General features: G+C 30.5%; 1 protein-coding gene across 1 annotated transcript; it reads left to right on the top strand.

Moving 5' to 3' along the window:
- The first annotated feature begins 3,190 nt into the window (after nucleotides 1–3,190).
- Nucleotides 3,191–6,997, top strand: LOC111311084 (amino acid transporter AVT1D-like). The gene is made up of 11 exons (XM_022910460.2): nucleotides 3,191–3,515; nucleotides 4,233–4,498; nucleotides 4,667–4,881; nucleotides 4,997–5,020; nucleotides 5,126–5,306; nucleotides 5,404–5,623; nucleotides 5,765–5,900; nucleotides 6,043–6,208; nucleotides 6,335–6,378; nucleotides 6,478–6,540; nucleotides 6,649–6,997. Exons 1-11 carry the CDS (start codon nucleotides 3,328–3,330, stop codon nucleotides 6,742–6,744), a joined length of 1,599 nt encoding a protein of 532 aa, XP_022766195.2. The 5' UTR covers nucleotides 3,191–3,327; the 3' UTR covers nucleotides 6,745–6,997.
- Nucleotides 6,998–14,556: the final 7,559 nt, after the last annotated feature.

The raw sequence follows: 14,556 nt of genomic DNA, 5'->3' as shown, positions 1-14,556 counted from the left end.
ATTATTGTCTTTGTCTTTGCCCTATTACTGATTATCAGTAATGTGCAAAGAGGGGCAGTAGTGGACATCAAATTTATCCAGCAAAAAAAATATTAAATACGATAATAAAAATTAAACAAAAATAAAAAATAAAAAAAAACCAAAATACAAAATACCAAAAAAAAAAAAAAATAAACAGAACAGAAAAAAATGGGGGATGGTAGTGGTGCCTTCCTTGGCACCACTACTACCATATCCTACCACCCATCCCTCACCATTCCTTACCCCCTACCCCTCTGATCACCTTACCCTACCACCCATACCACTACCCCGCTCAGTTGGATAAAACAAAAAAATAATAAGGCATGGAGTTTGTGCTTACACCCCATGCTGAGCCCTGTGCCCTTCCCTCAAGCACATGTACGATCGAAGGTCTATAAATAGAGCTCCTGGCTAAACAAGAACGAAAGAAACTGCAAAAAAGCTATAAAAAAAAGGGGAGCTTTTTGCCTAAAAAAAAAATTCAATACAGTCCTCCCCGTAAGGAGAAACCTAGGGCCGAGAAGCTTCTTACACAAAGAAAAAAAAAAGAGTCAATTTCAAAAAAATAAAAGAGAGAATAAAAAAAAAGAGGGGTTTGACCGAAACTTTAAGAGCAGATCTGAGGAATTTGAGACTATTTTTGATGAAAATGAGGCTGAATCTGTGTTTAGGGGGTTGAAGAGAACATTTTAGGTAATTTTAATTTTTTTCGATCACCGATGATGGCGATCGATGGCCGACGACGGCGGCAGTGATGGCGACCGGCCGGCCACCTGTGTTTGGCTGAAGAGAAAAAAAAGAAAGGGTTTTTCTTTGGAGAGGGAAGAAAATGATCGAAAAAAGAATTTGGGCTTTTATATAAGTTATCAATAGCCAAAACAATGTCGTTTCAATAATCGTCCAAAATGACGTCGTTTTAAGCACTCAGGATCCGCGCGTCAACCTGCGACCCGACCCGGGGTCCGTGCACCCGACCTGTGACCCGCTTCCTTCATCAGCTTTTGACCGGTCCGACTGAATTGGAACTGAACCGTTGAACCCGACCTGGATCGGAACTAAACTGCTAAACGTGATCGAATCGCTGATGCCAGATCGAACCGTGTGTTGATTGGATCGTTGATTGGTCTGATTCAGGTAAAAAAATTTTTTTTTGAATTTTTTTATATATTATTTTATTAATATTTATGCATATTAAAATATTTATATTTGTTAGATTAAATAATGAAATATCTAGTTAAATTTTTTTTAATTCTATTAATTTTTAAAATAAACTTTAAAAAATAAAAAAATAAACTTAATGATAATAAAAAAATTAATAAAAATGCAAGAAAAGAAATTTTTTATCCGACGATGAGATTTAAAGGTACTCTGAGTAATGATATCTACGAAATCTCTAGGTGAGAAGATTTTTTTAAAAATACTACTAGTGTATTGGAGTATTTATAAAAATTTTTTTCAATAAAATAAATTTTTTTGTTATAATAATAATAATAATAATAATAATAATAATAATAATAATTAACTAATAAATTAAAAATAGGTAATAAAAAATGAGAAAAAAAAAGAAATTTTATCCGATGATGGGATTCCAAAAGTATTCCGAATAGAGATGCTTTAAAAAATCCTTAGGTGAGAAGATTTTTTCTTAAATATTACCAGTGTATTGAAATATTTATAAAAAATCTTCAATACAATAAAAAGTCCTCTATTCTTCATTTCTTTTAAATAAGAATAATAATAAAAATTAATAAAATTTGTAAAAATAAAAAATAAAATGTGTGCATCATGTTATTATTTACATTGCATTCATGATATAATTTTTACAAAAAGTAAATTCGGATCTCTGATAATGAGATTCTTAGCTATTCCGAAAAGGGATGTCTAAGAAATCTCTAGAAAAGAAAGAGTTCTTCTAATATTACCAACGCATTGGAGTATTTTGAGAATTATTTCAATAAAAAATGTTCTAATTTATTTTTCTCGAATAAAATTTGAATAATAAATTTTTTAAAATAAAACCAAACAAACCAATTTCCAAAAAAAAAAAAATCAAGAAAATTTTTTTCCAAACACCGAGAATGAGACTATTTTTAATCAAAATCAAAAGATAACACGTAGTTAAGTGATATTATTTTTAAACGAGCGTCGTAGGGATGCTAATCCTTTTTCATGCTTAATCGACTCCTGAACTTAGACTGTTTCACAGACCGTGAAATTATCTTTTTAATAAATTTTAATTAATTTTAAAATCTTATTAGAATGATAAATTTTAATAGGTGTCCAATCGCACCTAGTAAAAAAAGATTAGTGGTGACTCCATTTTTCGTTCTTTTATTTTCGTTTTCAAATTCGTCGGACGAACACAAAACCTTTACGACAAGAGTCTTAAATTTAAAGTAATCCACATTTTAATTTCAAATAAAAAACACTTGTTTGCACCAAAACAAAAAAAAGGAGCATTTGATCAAGGTACTTTGACATAAAGCTCTCCGAGATGAGAAGATAATGCTGAATATAAGGCCTAGCTATATAATTTGGAGAGGGAATTCCGGGATCAAATCTTCCAGGCATGGAAAACTTCAGCTTGGAGCCTTGCAACCTTTTTAAGAATAAGGAGAATTGGAATTGATCGTCATGGTTTCTTGGGACGGATTGCATAAAAAAAAAAAATTATAGCCTCAGATTAGTATATCTGATGAGGGTTAAATGTTCAAAAAATACACCTTATAAATCTTCCCTAGGTCCCAAGCAAAACAACCAAAAATCGAAGAGGGAAAAACCAAGTTCTGAAAACTCGAGAGGCAAACAACAAAACCTGAGGGAACAAGTAATTGTGTTATGGAAATGACAAATATCAATACCCACAACTTCGGATCTACTCGAATCTCCTTACATGGTTGCTATTAATAGTCGGTCATTAACTTTGAAAGCAGCTAAGCAACTGCCACGTGTTCACTCAGGCAAGACACCAAACCCATGTATGAAGAGAGATTTACAGCATTAAGGAAACCAGGGGTTGCATGCTGTCATCTCCGTTTGCTTCGGGTTTCATCATAAATAAAGTAGAAGAAACCAAAGCAATATCTCCTTCTTCTGCTGTTTGACTCTATTTTTTATTCTTTATTTCTTTTTCTTTGTCGTTTAATATATTGTTTCACCTCCTGTTTAGAGAACTCCTCCAGGCATCCAGGACATGAAGAACATCTGTTTCTGTCTCCGAGGTTCTTGGGTTGTTCTGCCTTGAATATATAGTGTTAATTTTGTGGTATTTCTGAATCAAGAAATTCAAGCAGAAAAGGGGAAGATATGAAGATAGATGAGGATCTTGGTTTAGATCGAGAAGATGCATTCCAAACAGACGATGAAGAAAATCAAGCTGAAAGGGTATGTAGTAACGTTGAGGATGACACAGAATCTGATTTCACCTTCCCATCACGAAATTCCTCCAGTAATTGCCTTGAAGTAAACCATTCATCATGGCCACAAAGTTACAGGTTTTCTTTTCTTTTTCATTGCCTTTTGGATTTCGTTTTTCTCTCTTTTTCCTCTCACAACTTGGCATGCTTGGAGCTAGTGCTTAGTTATTGGACTATTTAGATATAAATAATCTTCACATCTTTTTGGTGGCATTTGGTGCATGTCTACCCAGTTTTTTGGCATTTTGAGGTCTAAATTATTAGGAAAATAAGATTTTGGATTGTTATGCATGGGAAAATACTGATTAAAATCTTGCAAAAATAACATTTGACATGTTTGATTGAATAGGCACTCTTGTGAAAAGTACTGTCAAACTTCAACATTATCCTTTGTTAATTGAAATGGAATTCACTGCATATATACAAACATTTAGCCGTTAAGTGTCCTATTTGGAAACAGTATTCTGAAAGTGAATTTAGATTTCATTTATTACTCAAATAATGAATATAAGACTGTTAAAAAAAAGTCCAAATTATTCCTCATCAGTTTGAATTTAGATTTTTTATGTGCTTTTTCATCCTTATTAGATGTAAATGAGGGAAATTTTGGTATAATTATTTACATATTTAGACATTCTTTAATGTTTCTCTTTAAGCTTTCTACTAATTAATCAAGATTCAGATATATGATAGTTGAGCAAACATGGTTGCAGTAGTTAAACATTGTCAAGATTTTGCATGAAACAACAAAACTATTTATTAAAACATAGCCATGCATTCGTTGAATTCATGCAGGGAATCAATGGATATGCTCAAAGGTGTTATGCCTCCATCCATTAGTTTCCTAAAGGGAACTAGTGCAACAGGATTAATAGGCAGTTCATCATTTTGCATATATCAAAGCAACGATGATGAGTCTTCCCTCGGTAATTCACTCATTTCTGAAAGAAATTTAGATGAAGTGCCTACCTCTACTCTCCCTGCTTCGCAGGAAAGAATATCTGTCAATGGATCAACAGCATCACAGAAGCAGTGTTCATTTACCCAAGCACTTGTTAATGGTAAGAAACCATGTAATCTTCCATTTTTAAGTCAATCACCTTTAATTTTAGTATATGCTCCACGAGAGAAAAACCATCTTGTCAATTTTATAGTAATTGAATCTTTTTAAATGGAGGGTTACTATATCGCATACCACCAATTTTATATCTTTGTTTTTCTTTATGTAGGAATCAATGTTCTGTCCGGCATAGGACTCCTTACAACTCCTTATGCGGTCAAAGAAGGAGGGTGGTTGAGCCTCACACTACTCATGATATTTGGTTTCATTGCCTGTTATACTGGGATTTTATTAAAGAGATGTTTAGAAAGCTCTCCTGGTTTACAAACTTATCCTGATATTGGACAGGCTGCTTTTGGGGTCGCTGGTCGCCTAATGATAGCTGTAAGTTGATTATAAGTAAAAATTTGTCCAATGTTCTCCTATGCTGCAATCTAGTTGGAAATCACAATTGTTAAAATGGTGACACTAACACTTGGTTTTAATTTGTGAAATGCAGGTGCTTTTGTATGCAGAACTATATGTAAGTGCTACGATTTCTTTATGGTTGGTCTATCACGGTTTCCTATTTATTATGGTTCCATCTCATGTTCTGCACTAAAAATTGAACAGCGCCTCTGATCTGTAGGCTGCGTGTGTGGAGTACGTAATAATGATGAGCGATAACCTGTCGATTATTTTCCCAAACACCAGCCTCCATTTTGCTGGAATGTATCTTGATGCTCATCAAATATTTGCTATCATAGGAACTCTCATTGTTCTCCCAACTGTTTGGCTCCGAGACCTCAGTTTGCTCTCATACCTTTCAGGTTTCTCGTCCGCCTACCACTTCCCCCAATATCTTGTTTCATTTATAATTCCACGTTCTAAGCTAAAACTGATGATCTTAACCGTTTAAATGTTCAGTTGGTGGAGTTGGAGCATCACTTTTAGTGGTGCTTTGCTTGTTATGGGTTGGGGCATTTGATCAAGTCGGGTTTCATAAAGGCGGAACTGTTCTGGGTCTTGCAAACCTACCCATTTCAGTTGGCATATATAGTTTTTGCTACGCTGGCCATTCAGTTTTTCCAAATATATATTCTTCCATGAAAGAACCGTCACTTTTTCCACTTGTTCTTATAGCCAGGTAACACAAAATTTCACTGTCTGCTTATGCCTATAATTATTCAAAAATTTACAAACTCTAGATAATCAAAATCGTTGATGCTTTTGATACAAAGTCTCTGGGAATAATAAGCTTTTTTAACTTCTGTTTCCTCTCTTCCAGCTTTATATTTTGTTGGTTCGTGTGCACAGGGGCAGCAATCTCCGGTTTTATGATATTTGGTGACTCAGTTGAAGCACAGTTTACTTTAAACATGCCCATAAAATTTGCTGCTTCTAAAATCGCAGTCTGGACAGTGGTACGTTGAGACACCACCATTCAGTTTCCTATGCATCCTTTTGCACAGTCCTGGATCACTATTATACTCCTGATTCAAACAATTAATATTGCTTATAGAATTTCGGATTAATATCTCAAGCCTATATGTCTATTGGCTTCAGGTTATTATAACAATATCAAAGTATGCCTTGACGCTCACTCCCATCGCATTGAGTCTAGAAGAACTTGCACCTTCGACATGGTTCAGATCCTATGGTGTTTCAATACTCATCAGAACAGCTCTAGTGATTTCAACTTTAGTTGTTGCCATGACATTTCCCTACTTCGGTAAAAATAGAATTAACATTTAGACTTATGACTCTAATTATTTGTTGTTTGGTTTAGAATATGCTTTATAAGGTCTAAAATAGATTAACATATTGCCTTCATGCTCATTGGTTAACTCTACTGCAGCTTTTCTGATGGCATTGGCAGGATCTTTGCTTGCAATGCTAATTGTAAGTTCCCTCTTCGGATCGGTCTGATATTTACTCTTTAGAGGCAGTTAATAACAAGAGTATTTTGAACCAATTTCTCTGTTTAATGTTTTATGACAGGCTATTATCTTCCCATGTGCCTGTTATCTCAGCATACTTCACGATAGATTAACTAAGTTACAAGTAAGAATTCTTTGTTTTCCAAGATTAGTTTATATCTTTGCAATCTATTTTTGTTTTTATTGTAACCAGCCCTTAATGTGAATATTTTCATTTTTGTTCTCTATTCAGATAGCAGTCTGCATTTGCATTGCTATTCTAGGATTGGTGATTGCTTGTGTTGGCACATATTCTTCAATTATAAAAATAGCTGGCCAACTTGATTGATCAAAGGGTTTCCATTGAGATCCTTTGCCTTCCGCCTTTATTTAGATGATCGAGATAAATCATGAGTAACTTCCCTCCATAGTGACTAGCACCTACATTTCCATTAGCTTATAGCATCAGACATGACCAGGGTGAAGAGTCTTTTATACATGTTCCACAGTCTTTAAGACAAAAATTGTATACAATTTCTTATGTATTGTTGGGCATCTTTAATTAATCATTCATGTGTCAGCTCATAAGTAGCAGCTGCTTGAATATTTGGGTCCATGCCACTGCTTGCCAGGTCTTCCAAGTTCCAACTTCCTTTTGGGAGCCCTTGTATTTGCTAATTGAGAACTTGCCAGGTCTTTGTCAATGGAGCATGCATATGCGTCATAAAATTCTTTCCTCAAGAAGTTGATATCAACAAATATCCTGTCTATTGTGTTACAGCATGTTGTATTTGTTAAATCAGAAACTGATGGCTCATTATTCAGAACACCATGTTACATGAAGAAATAGTTATTTCTCGAAGACTGATCGAAGAGATGACTTGGAAGTTTATTTCCTGAAGTTCGAAAAAAAAAAATAGAAGTAAGACAAAATAGGGATTTAAATCATCTAATTCAGCCACATAGGAATCTATTAAAGCATTATCAAATGCATGAGAACATTAAAGTAGCTAAATTGTTCAAAATTCTACAATATACTCACCAAATTCCTCAACAGCCGTTTTTTCATTTTGATAGTTCCTTAGAGGGAGAGAGGATTCAAAAGGACAAGGCTGCCTTTCAGATCTTTTTCTTGCTTAATGGTGGGGGTACATTTTCCATTTTCTTTATGTCGACAAGACCATGAGTACTGAAATCCTGGACAACCTACCATGTAGTACCTGTCCAAATTTTGATATCCAGTCAATGAAACACGAGTCTTTTTTTGCGTCACAGAAACATTGTCACTGAGATAAAGTGGAACTTTGAGCACCAAATCCAACATGGGAAAATGGGTTACCATAACCAGAGCCTGACCCAACGATCCTGTGTTTCTAAACAATTCAGCACAGCATGTGCTACCTCCTGACAGCTATGTCTTTAACTGAGTGCAGGGAATTGGATTCAAGAATCTAGGACACTAGCGCATGTGAATGTCAAATAATTTATCCACCTTTTCCGGTTTGAACTGCAATCCATTAGATATCAGTGCATTAACTTCATCCACGCTGTGAGCATGTCCACTCGTTGATTTTTCTTACAGGTTTAGTAGAAAGTAGAAAAGATATCTTTCAACAACTTCCCAACAGGATTCATGTTCTGATTGTCAAGAAGTTCGTTTTTGGTTACATGTCCCAGTCAGTGTTTTAATGAATTTTTTCGTATCTTACACATTCCACGAATTGGTTTCTGATTATGGTAAGAAATTGGACAGTGACCTTAGCACCATGAATTCCGATGTCAGACATATCACATTGAGAGGTCTCCTTTTAAATTGAACCCTTAAAACCCAAACATCATATCTTCATTAAAATCAATTCATTATCACTTCTTCTCTTAGTCATCAGCAATTGTATGTAAATATAGAAAAAAATTCACACCTACCCTTTTACTTAGATGTACAGTACATTTGTATCGGTAGTATTCTATTATTTAAAAGAGAACCCACCAACCCTGCAGTGAGGCACAAGCCACAAAAACACTGCAATACGATCTAATTTATTGATAGAAAGTAGGTCCCAATTTCATGGACCACGGTACAAACTGCAGTTTCTTTTCGATTTATATAATCAACATCCACTTGAATTTTTATCAGAAAAATTAAAAATTTTACTCAAATATTTTCTATATAAAAGAAATAGCACTACTGTCAACAGAGTAAGTTTGGTGGGGAAATAGAGATAAAATCATAGCAACTTATGCGGTTTACATTTCCTTCCAAAGATAATCTGATAAAAGCATCAATTCAAGAATAAGAAAAGAAAGGAATGAGTGACGTAAAGATAAGCAAACAAGACAAGAAAATCAGGTTCTTTAACCAAAATGCACGATTCATAAAAGGGAAATTTACCTTATGATTTAAGAGTTGCAAGAATCAAATGACTGAATCAGAACAAGTAACAGACAAAGTATAAGTTTAAATATACAAAATTTTCTTAAAAAAGAATCTTTTTTTGTTACTTTTCCTTAAAAATATCTGAACTAGTGAGTAGATGGTGAGTCTTGATCAAATATTGGAAAAAGATCACTGTAAAAAAAAAAAAAAAAAAAAAAAAAACAACAATAACCAAAAAAACTAACTAGCTTGGGAATTAATTGATGGCAACTTTTTTTTCCTTTTTTTTTTTTTTTCCGAAGGTTTTATTTCTGGGTTGGCACATTAAGGGGAACTTTTATAAAAAGTTTAAGTTTTTTAACTTTATAAATAAGTTAGTAAATAATAAGTATTAAATTTATATAATTAAATATTAATTATTGATTAAATTTTAGAGTAAAGACGAGTAAAAATATTGTCTGAAGATTCTAGAACAAAATTTATATAAAAAATTTAAATAATTTTTACTTTATGCAATAGTTTTTTATTTTTCACTTTATTATATATTTATGAAATTACTTAAAAATAAAAAATAATAATTAAAAGTATTCTTTTTTTAAAAAATTTTAATGCAATTGGTATTTTCTAAAATAATTAAAAGGTATTACAAAATAAAAAATAATTCTAAAGAAATTAAAAATATTAACATAATTCTTTCAAAGAAAAAATTAACTTAAAAGAATTTATATTTTAAACTAAAATAAAAAAATTATTAACATAAGAGATGAGAGAAATAATAAAATTTATATCTATTTATGCAAAATGAAATAGAATTATTGCAACATGTTAAAAAACAAATTATGAAAAATTTAAATATAATTGGATGTAAGAAAAGAGTTAAAATAATTATTTAATATAAATAATTAAGTTAATAATGTAAAATTTAAATTAATTATTTTTATTATAAATATATAAGAAAATAGTTTAAAAAATACTTTTAAAGATAAAAAGTAACGTAAAAGAAATGATAGTTTAGAATAAAAATTAATAAAAAATTTATTAACATAAGCTAGTGAAATGAATTATAAAATTTGTATCATTTATTGTAGAATATGTTAGAAATATCGTAACACCAAAAAAAGAGTTACGATAATTTTAAACATAATAAAATATAAAAATAATCATAAAAAAATATTATTAAAATATAAATAATTAAGTTGACAATATAAAATTTTAATTAATTATTATTACTATAAATGTATAAAAAAATCCTAATAAACAAAAAAAAAAAAAGATAACGTAAATAGGTAAAAGGAAACATAACATTCGTATCATTTGACTTAAAATAGATAAAAAGTATCGTAACACATTAAGAAAGAATTATGATAATTCTAAACGTATTAAAAAGTAAGAACAAATGTAAAAATATATTATTATAACATAAATAATTATGATAACTATTAAATTTTAATTAATTATTATTTTTTTGTGTGTGTGTATATATATAAATAAAATAGCTATAAATTAAAAATAAATTGGCATCATAAGCAAGTGGAAAAGAAAGAATTATGATAATTCTAAACGTATTAAAAATTAAAAACAAATGTAAAAATATATTATTATAACATAAATAATTATGATAACTATTAAATTTTAATTAATTATTATTTTTTTTTGTGTGTATATATATAAATAAAATAGCTATAAATTAAAAATAAATTGGCATCATAAACAAGTGGAAAGAAATGTAAAATTAGTGTAATTTGACATAAAATAGGTAGAAAAATATTGTAATACATTAAGAAAAAATTATGACAATTTTAAATATAACAGAAGCTAAGAATAATCATAAGAAGATATTATTGTAACATAAATAATTATGTTGTTTATGTAAAATTTTAACTAATTATTATCTTTTAAATATATAAGGAAAGTAAGTAAAAATTGAAAAATAAATAGGTAACGAAAAAAAAGTGAGAAAAATAGAAAATGAATATTATTTGATGTAAAATAGATAAAAAATGTTGTAACACACTAAGAAATAGCTATTACAATTTTAAATGTAATTAAATGTAAGAATAACCATAAAAAAATTCTTGTAACATAAATAATTAAGTTACCAAGTTAAAATTTTAATTAATTATTTTTTAAATATATAAAAAAATAGCTAAAAATTAAAAAATATATATTGGTAATGTAAACAAGTTAGAAGAGATGTAAACATAATACATTAAAAAGAATTATGACAATTCTAAATGTAATGGAAAGTAAGAACAATCATAATAAAATATTATTGTAATGTAAATAATTATATCAGCAACATAAAATTTTAATTAATATTTTTTGTAAATAACTAAGGAAAATAACTAGAAATTAAAAAATAAATTGGCAATGTAAACAAGTAAGCACATTATAAAATTAATATCATTTGGCGTAAATTGGGTAACAAATGTCGTAACACATTAAGAAAGAGTTATAACTGAAATGAATCTGTAAAGAATAAATGTTTTGCCCTATCCCATTTACAGTTATGACATGTATATTTATATCATGAAAGAGTATAGCACATTAATATATAACTAAATGTATAACTATTGATAACAGATTCTAATATGCCCCCTTAAATGATTAGGGAGATTTTCACAAGAACTTGTTTTAAAATGGATGAAAATTTGAGGAAGAAAGTCCCTTGGTAAATATATTAGCTAGTTGTGACTGAGAATGGACAAAAATGACTCAAAGAAAATGCTTGCAAACAAGGTTTCGAACAAAGTGATAAGAGGTTTTTATATGTTTTGTGCAAGCATGAGATATTAGATTGGCAACCAGTTAAGTAACACCTATTATCAGAATATACAAAACAAGGTAGTGCAATAGGAAATCCAAACTCATTCAATATATAAGAAATCCAAAGTATATATCAAAAAGTTATAGAAAGAGCCATATACTCTACTTTAGTACTAGACTAAGCAATAGAAACTTGCTTTTTAGTATACCAAAAAACAGGATTAGAACCTAAGAAAATTTAATAACCTATTGTAGAATGTCTAGTGTCTAGACAACAAGCCCAATCAGCATCAACATAGTATACTAAATTCGGTGTAATGCAAGGAAGTAATTGAATACCACAATTGATAGTTCCTTTAAGATATCTCAAGATTCGTTTTATAGCCTAAAAGTGATTATCACGAGGTGCATGCATAAATTGATAGACTTGTTGCACAGTATAGGTAATGTCAGGTCTAGTAAAGGTAAGATATTACAAAGCTCCAATAATGGTGCAATATTGTGATGGCTTTGAAAGTAAAGTTCTATCATATAGAGAAAGCTTCTAACTAGCTGTTATTGGAGTAAAAGTAGGTTTGCAGTTTTTCATACCCAAATGTGAAAGTAGAGACAACACATATTTTGTTTGTGTCAACAACAAATATTTACGTGTACGATGTGCCTTTATTCCAAGAAAATAATGAAGACTACTGAGATCTTTTACTGAAAATTATAAAAAAAACTGTAAAATGAATGAATAAATAACACTTAATGAAAAGTCAGTGAGAATGATATCATCCACATAAAGTAAAAATATCATCATACAAGATGAGGAATGCCACATAAACATAGAAAGATTTGCTTGACTGCTTTTGAAACCAAAGGTATGAAAAGCAAAACTAAATCTCTGAAACCAAGCTCGTGGAACTTGGCAAAGACCATAAAAAGAGCGATGTAATTTATAAACATGATGAGGATAATTAGGGTCCACAAACCCTGGTGTTTGTGCCATATAAATTTTTTAATGCAACTCGCTATATAAAAATGCATTTTTGACATTTAATTACTTGATGGACCATCCTTTACTAACAGTAATAGAGAGAACAATTTGAATAGTGGTTGCCTTAACAACAAGGCAAAAGGTGGAGTAAAAGTCAATACCTTCTAGTTGTATGAAGCCTTTGACCACTAATCTTATTTTATATCACTCAATGGTACCATCAGCTCATTCTTTGATTTTATAGATCCAACGACAACCATTCATGAATGAATTACGAGGCACTAAAAATCAAGTATTATTTTTCATGAAAGTAGAATATTCATCATTCATAGTTGAAATTCATTTTTCATCTTGACATTTTTTTTTAAAGATCTTGGCTCAAGAAATGGATAATTTGTAGCATGTAACAATTACGGTACTTTAGGCCTTTGAGTACTGTATTAACTTTGTGTAACCATAGGATGTATGGTTCTAAAACCAGAAGAAGTGAAAGGTTCAGATGAGGGTTGAGCATTGGGTGCCAACACAATTGTATCAAGTTTAGAAGTAGTTGTATTTGGGATTGAAGCATTTGGTAATGGTTCTGACACAATTGTAGTATGAAGTATTGGCAGAGATACCTCAAAACTAACCTCAGAAGATGTAAAAGAGTCAATAGGATGAGAAAAAATCTCAGGAGTTATAGAACCAAAATGTTCTGCAAAAGAAAAGTAATATTCATCAAAGACAACATGCTATGAGATATAAACCTGACCATTAGAGGGGTCTAAATAATGATATCCTTTATAGACTGAACTATACTCTAAAAAGACACAATGAGTAGATTTTAGAAAAAGCTTATCTTTTCAATAAGAAACTAAATGAAGATAACAAGCACATCTAAAAACTCTTAAATGATTGTAGTCTGGCAAAGAGTTAAATAATACCTTAAAAGGAGAATGATTACTCAAAACTGATATAAAAAGTCGATTGATAAGATAAATAGCTGTAGAAAATGCCTTAAGCTAAAGAAATCATGGTAAAAAAGCTTGAAACAACAGAGTTAGGCCCATTTCCTTAACATGTCTATGTTTTCATTCTATTAAACCATTCTATTTGTGGATATGTGAATAAAAATTTGAAAAGAAATACCATAATGATAAAAAAGATTTTTAAAATCACCCTTAACAAGCTCATTAGCTCCATCAGACTAAAAAATTTGATCTTGTTGCCAAATTAATTTTCAACCATAGTCTTAAAATTTTCAAAACAAATAACACTATTAGAACGACACTTCAATGGATAAAACCAAGTATAATGATTGAAATCATCTATAAAAATAATATAATAGCAAAAACCAGTAACAGTAACAATGAGCAATGGTCGCCAAAGATCAGAATGAATTAATTCAAAAACATTAGAAGTTATCCTAGTAGATAAACCAAAAAGCAAATGTTTACTTTTTCCTATTTGACAAGTTGCATAAGTTAAGTTACAAAAGAAATAATCCTTAGGACAGATAAACTTATTAGATTTTAACTATGTTGTAATCTTGCTAGCTGGATGTTCAAGTCATCAATGCCAAATTATTCTAGAAACTGAAGAAAAATTGTTACTAAACAAAGCTTGTTGGTTGCATTGCCTCACACCAATGAATCACTTCACATCTCTTGTAGGAATCATATAAAGCTTGCCTTTAACTGGTCTATCTAAAAGTACCTTTCTCATGCAAAGATCTTTAATAACAAAACTCCAAGGAAAATAATAGAAACCACAGTCATTGTCTCTAGCTAGTTTAGCAATAAACAATAAATTTTCCTTTAATTCTAGAGACAATAGAATATTTTTCAATGCTAATTTTGTAGAACCAAGACATATAGCAGAATCACTAATACGAATGATGTTTAGAGAATTACCATCACTAATAAAAATACCTTTATTGCTAGTATAAGAAGTGGACTGATGTACCAATGATGGATTGGAAGTTATTTAACTAGTAGCACATAAATTTACCAGCCAGTAGTCATCATTATCATTATCCATTTGAGCATTAAATAGAGTAT

The sequence above is a fragment of the Durio zibethinus genome, chromosome 1 (assembly GCF_047325235.1).
Source record: "Durio zibethinus cultivar Kanyao isolate XHJ-2024 chromosome 1, ASM4732523v1, whole genome shotgun sequence".
NCBI classification, from domain to species: domain Eukaryota; kingdom Viridiplantae; phylum Streptophyta; class Magnoliopsida; order Malvales; family Malvaceae; genus Durio; species Durio zibethinus.
This window is presented reverse-complemented; position numbering and strand designations above follow the sequence as displayed.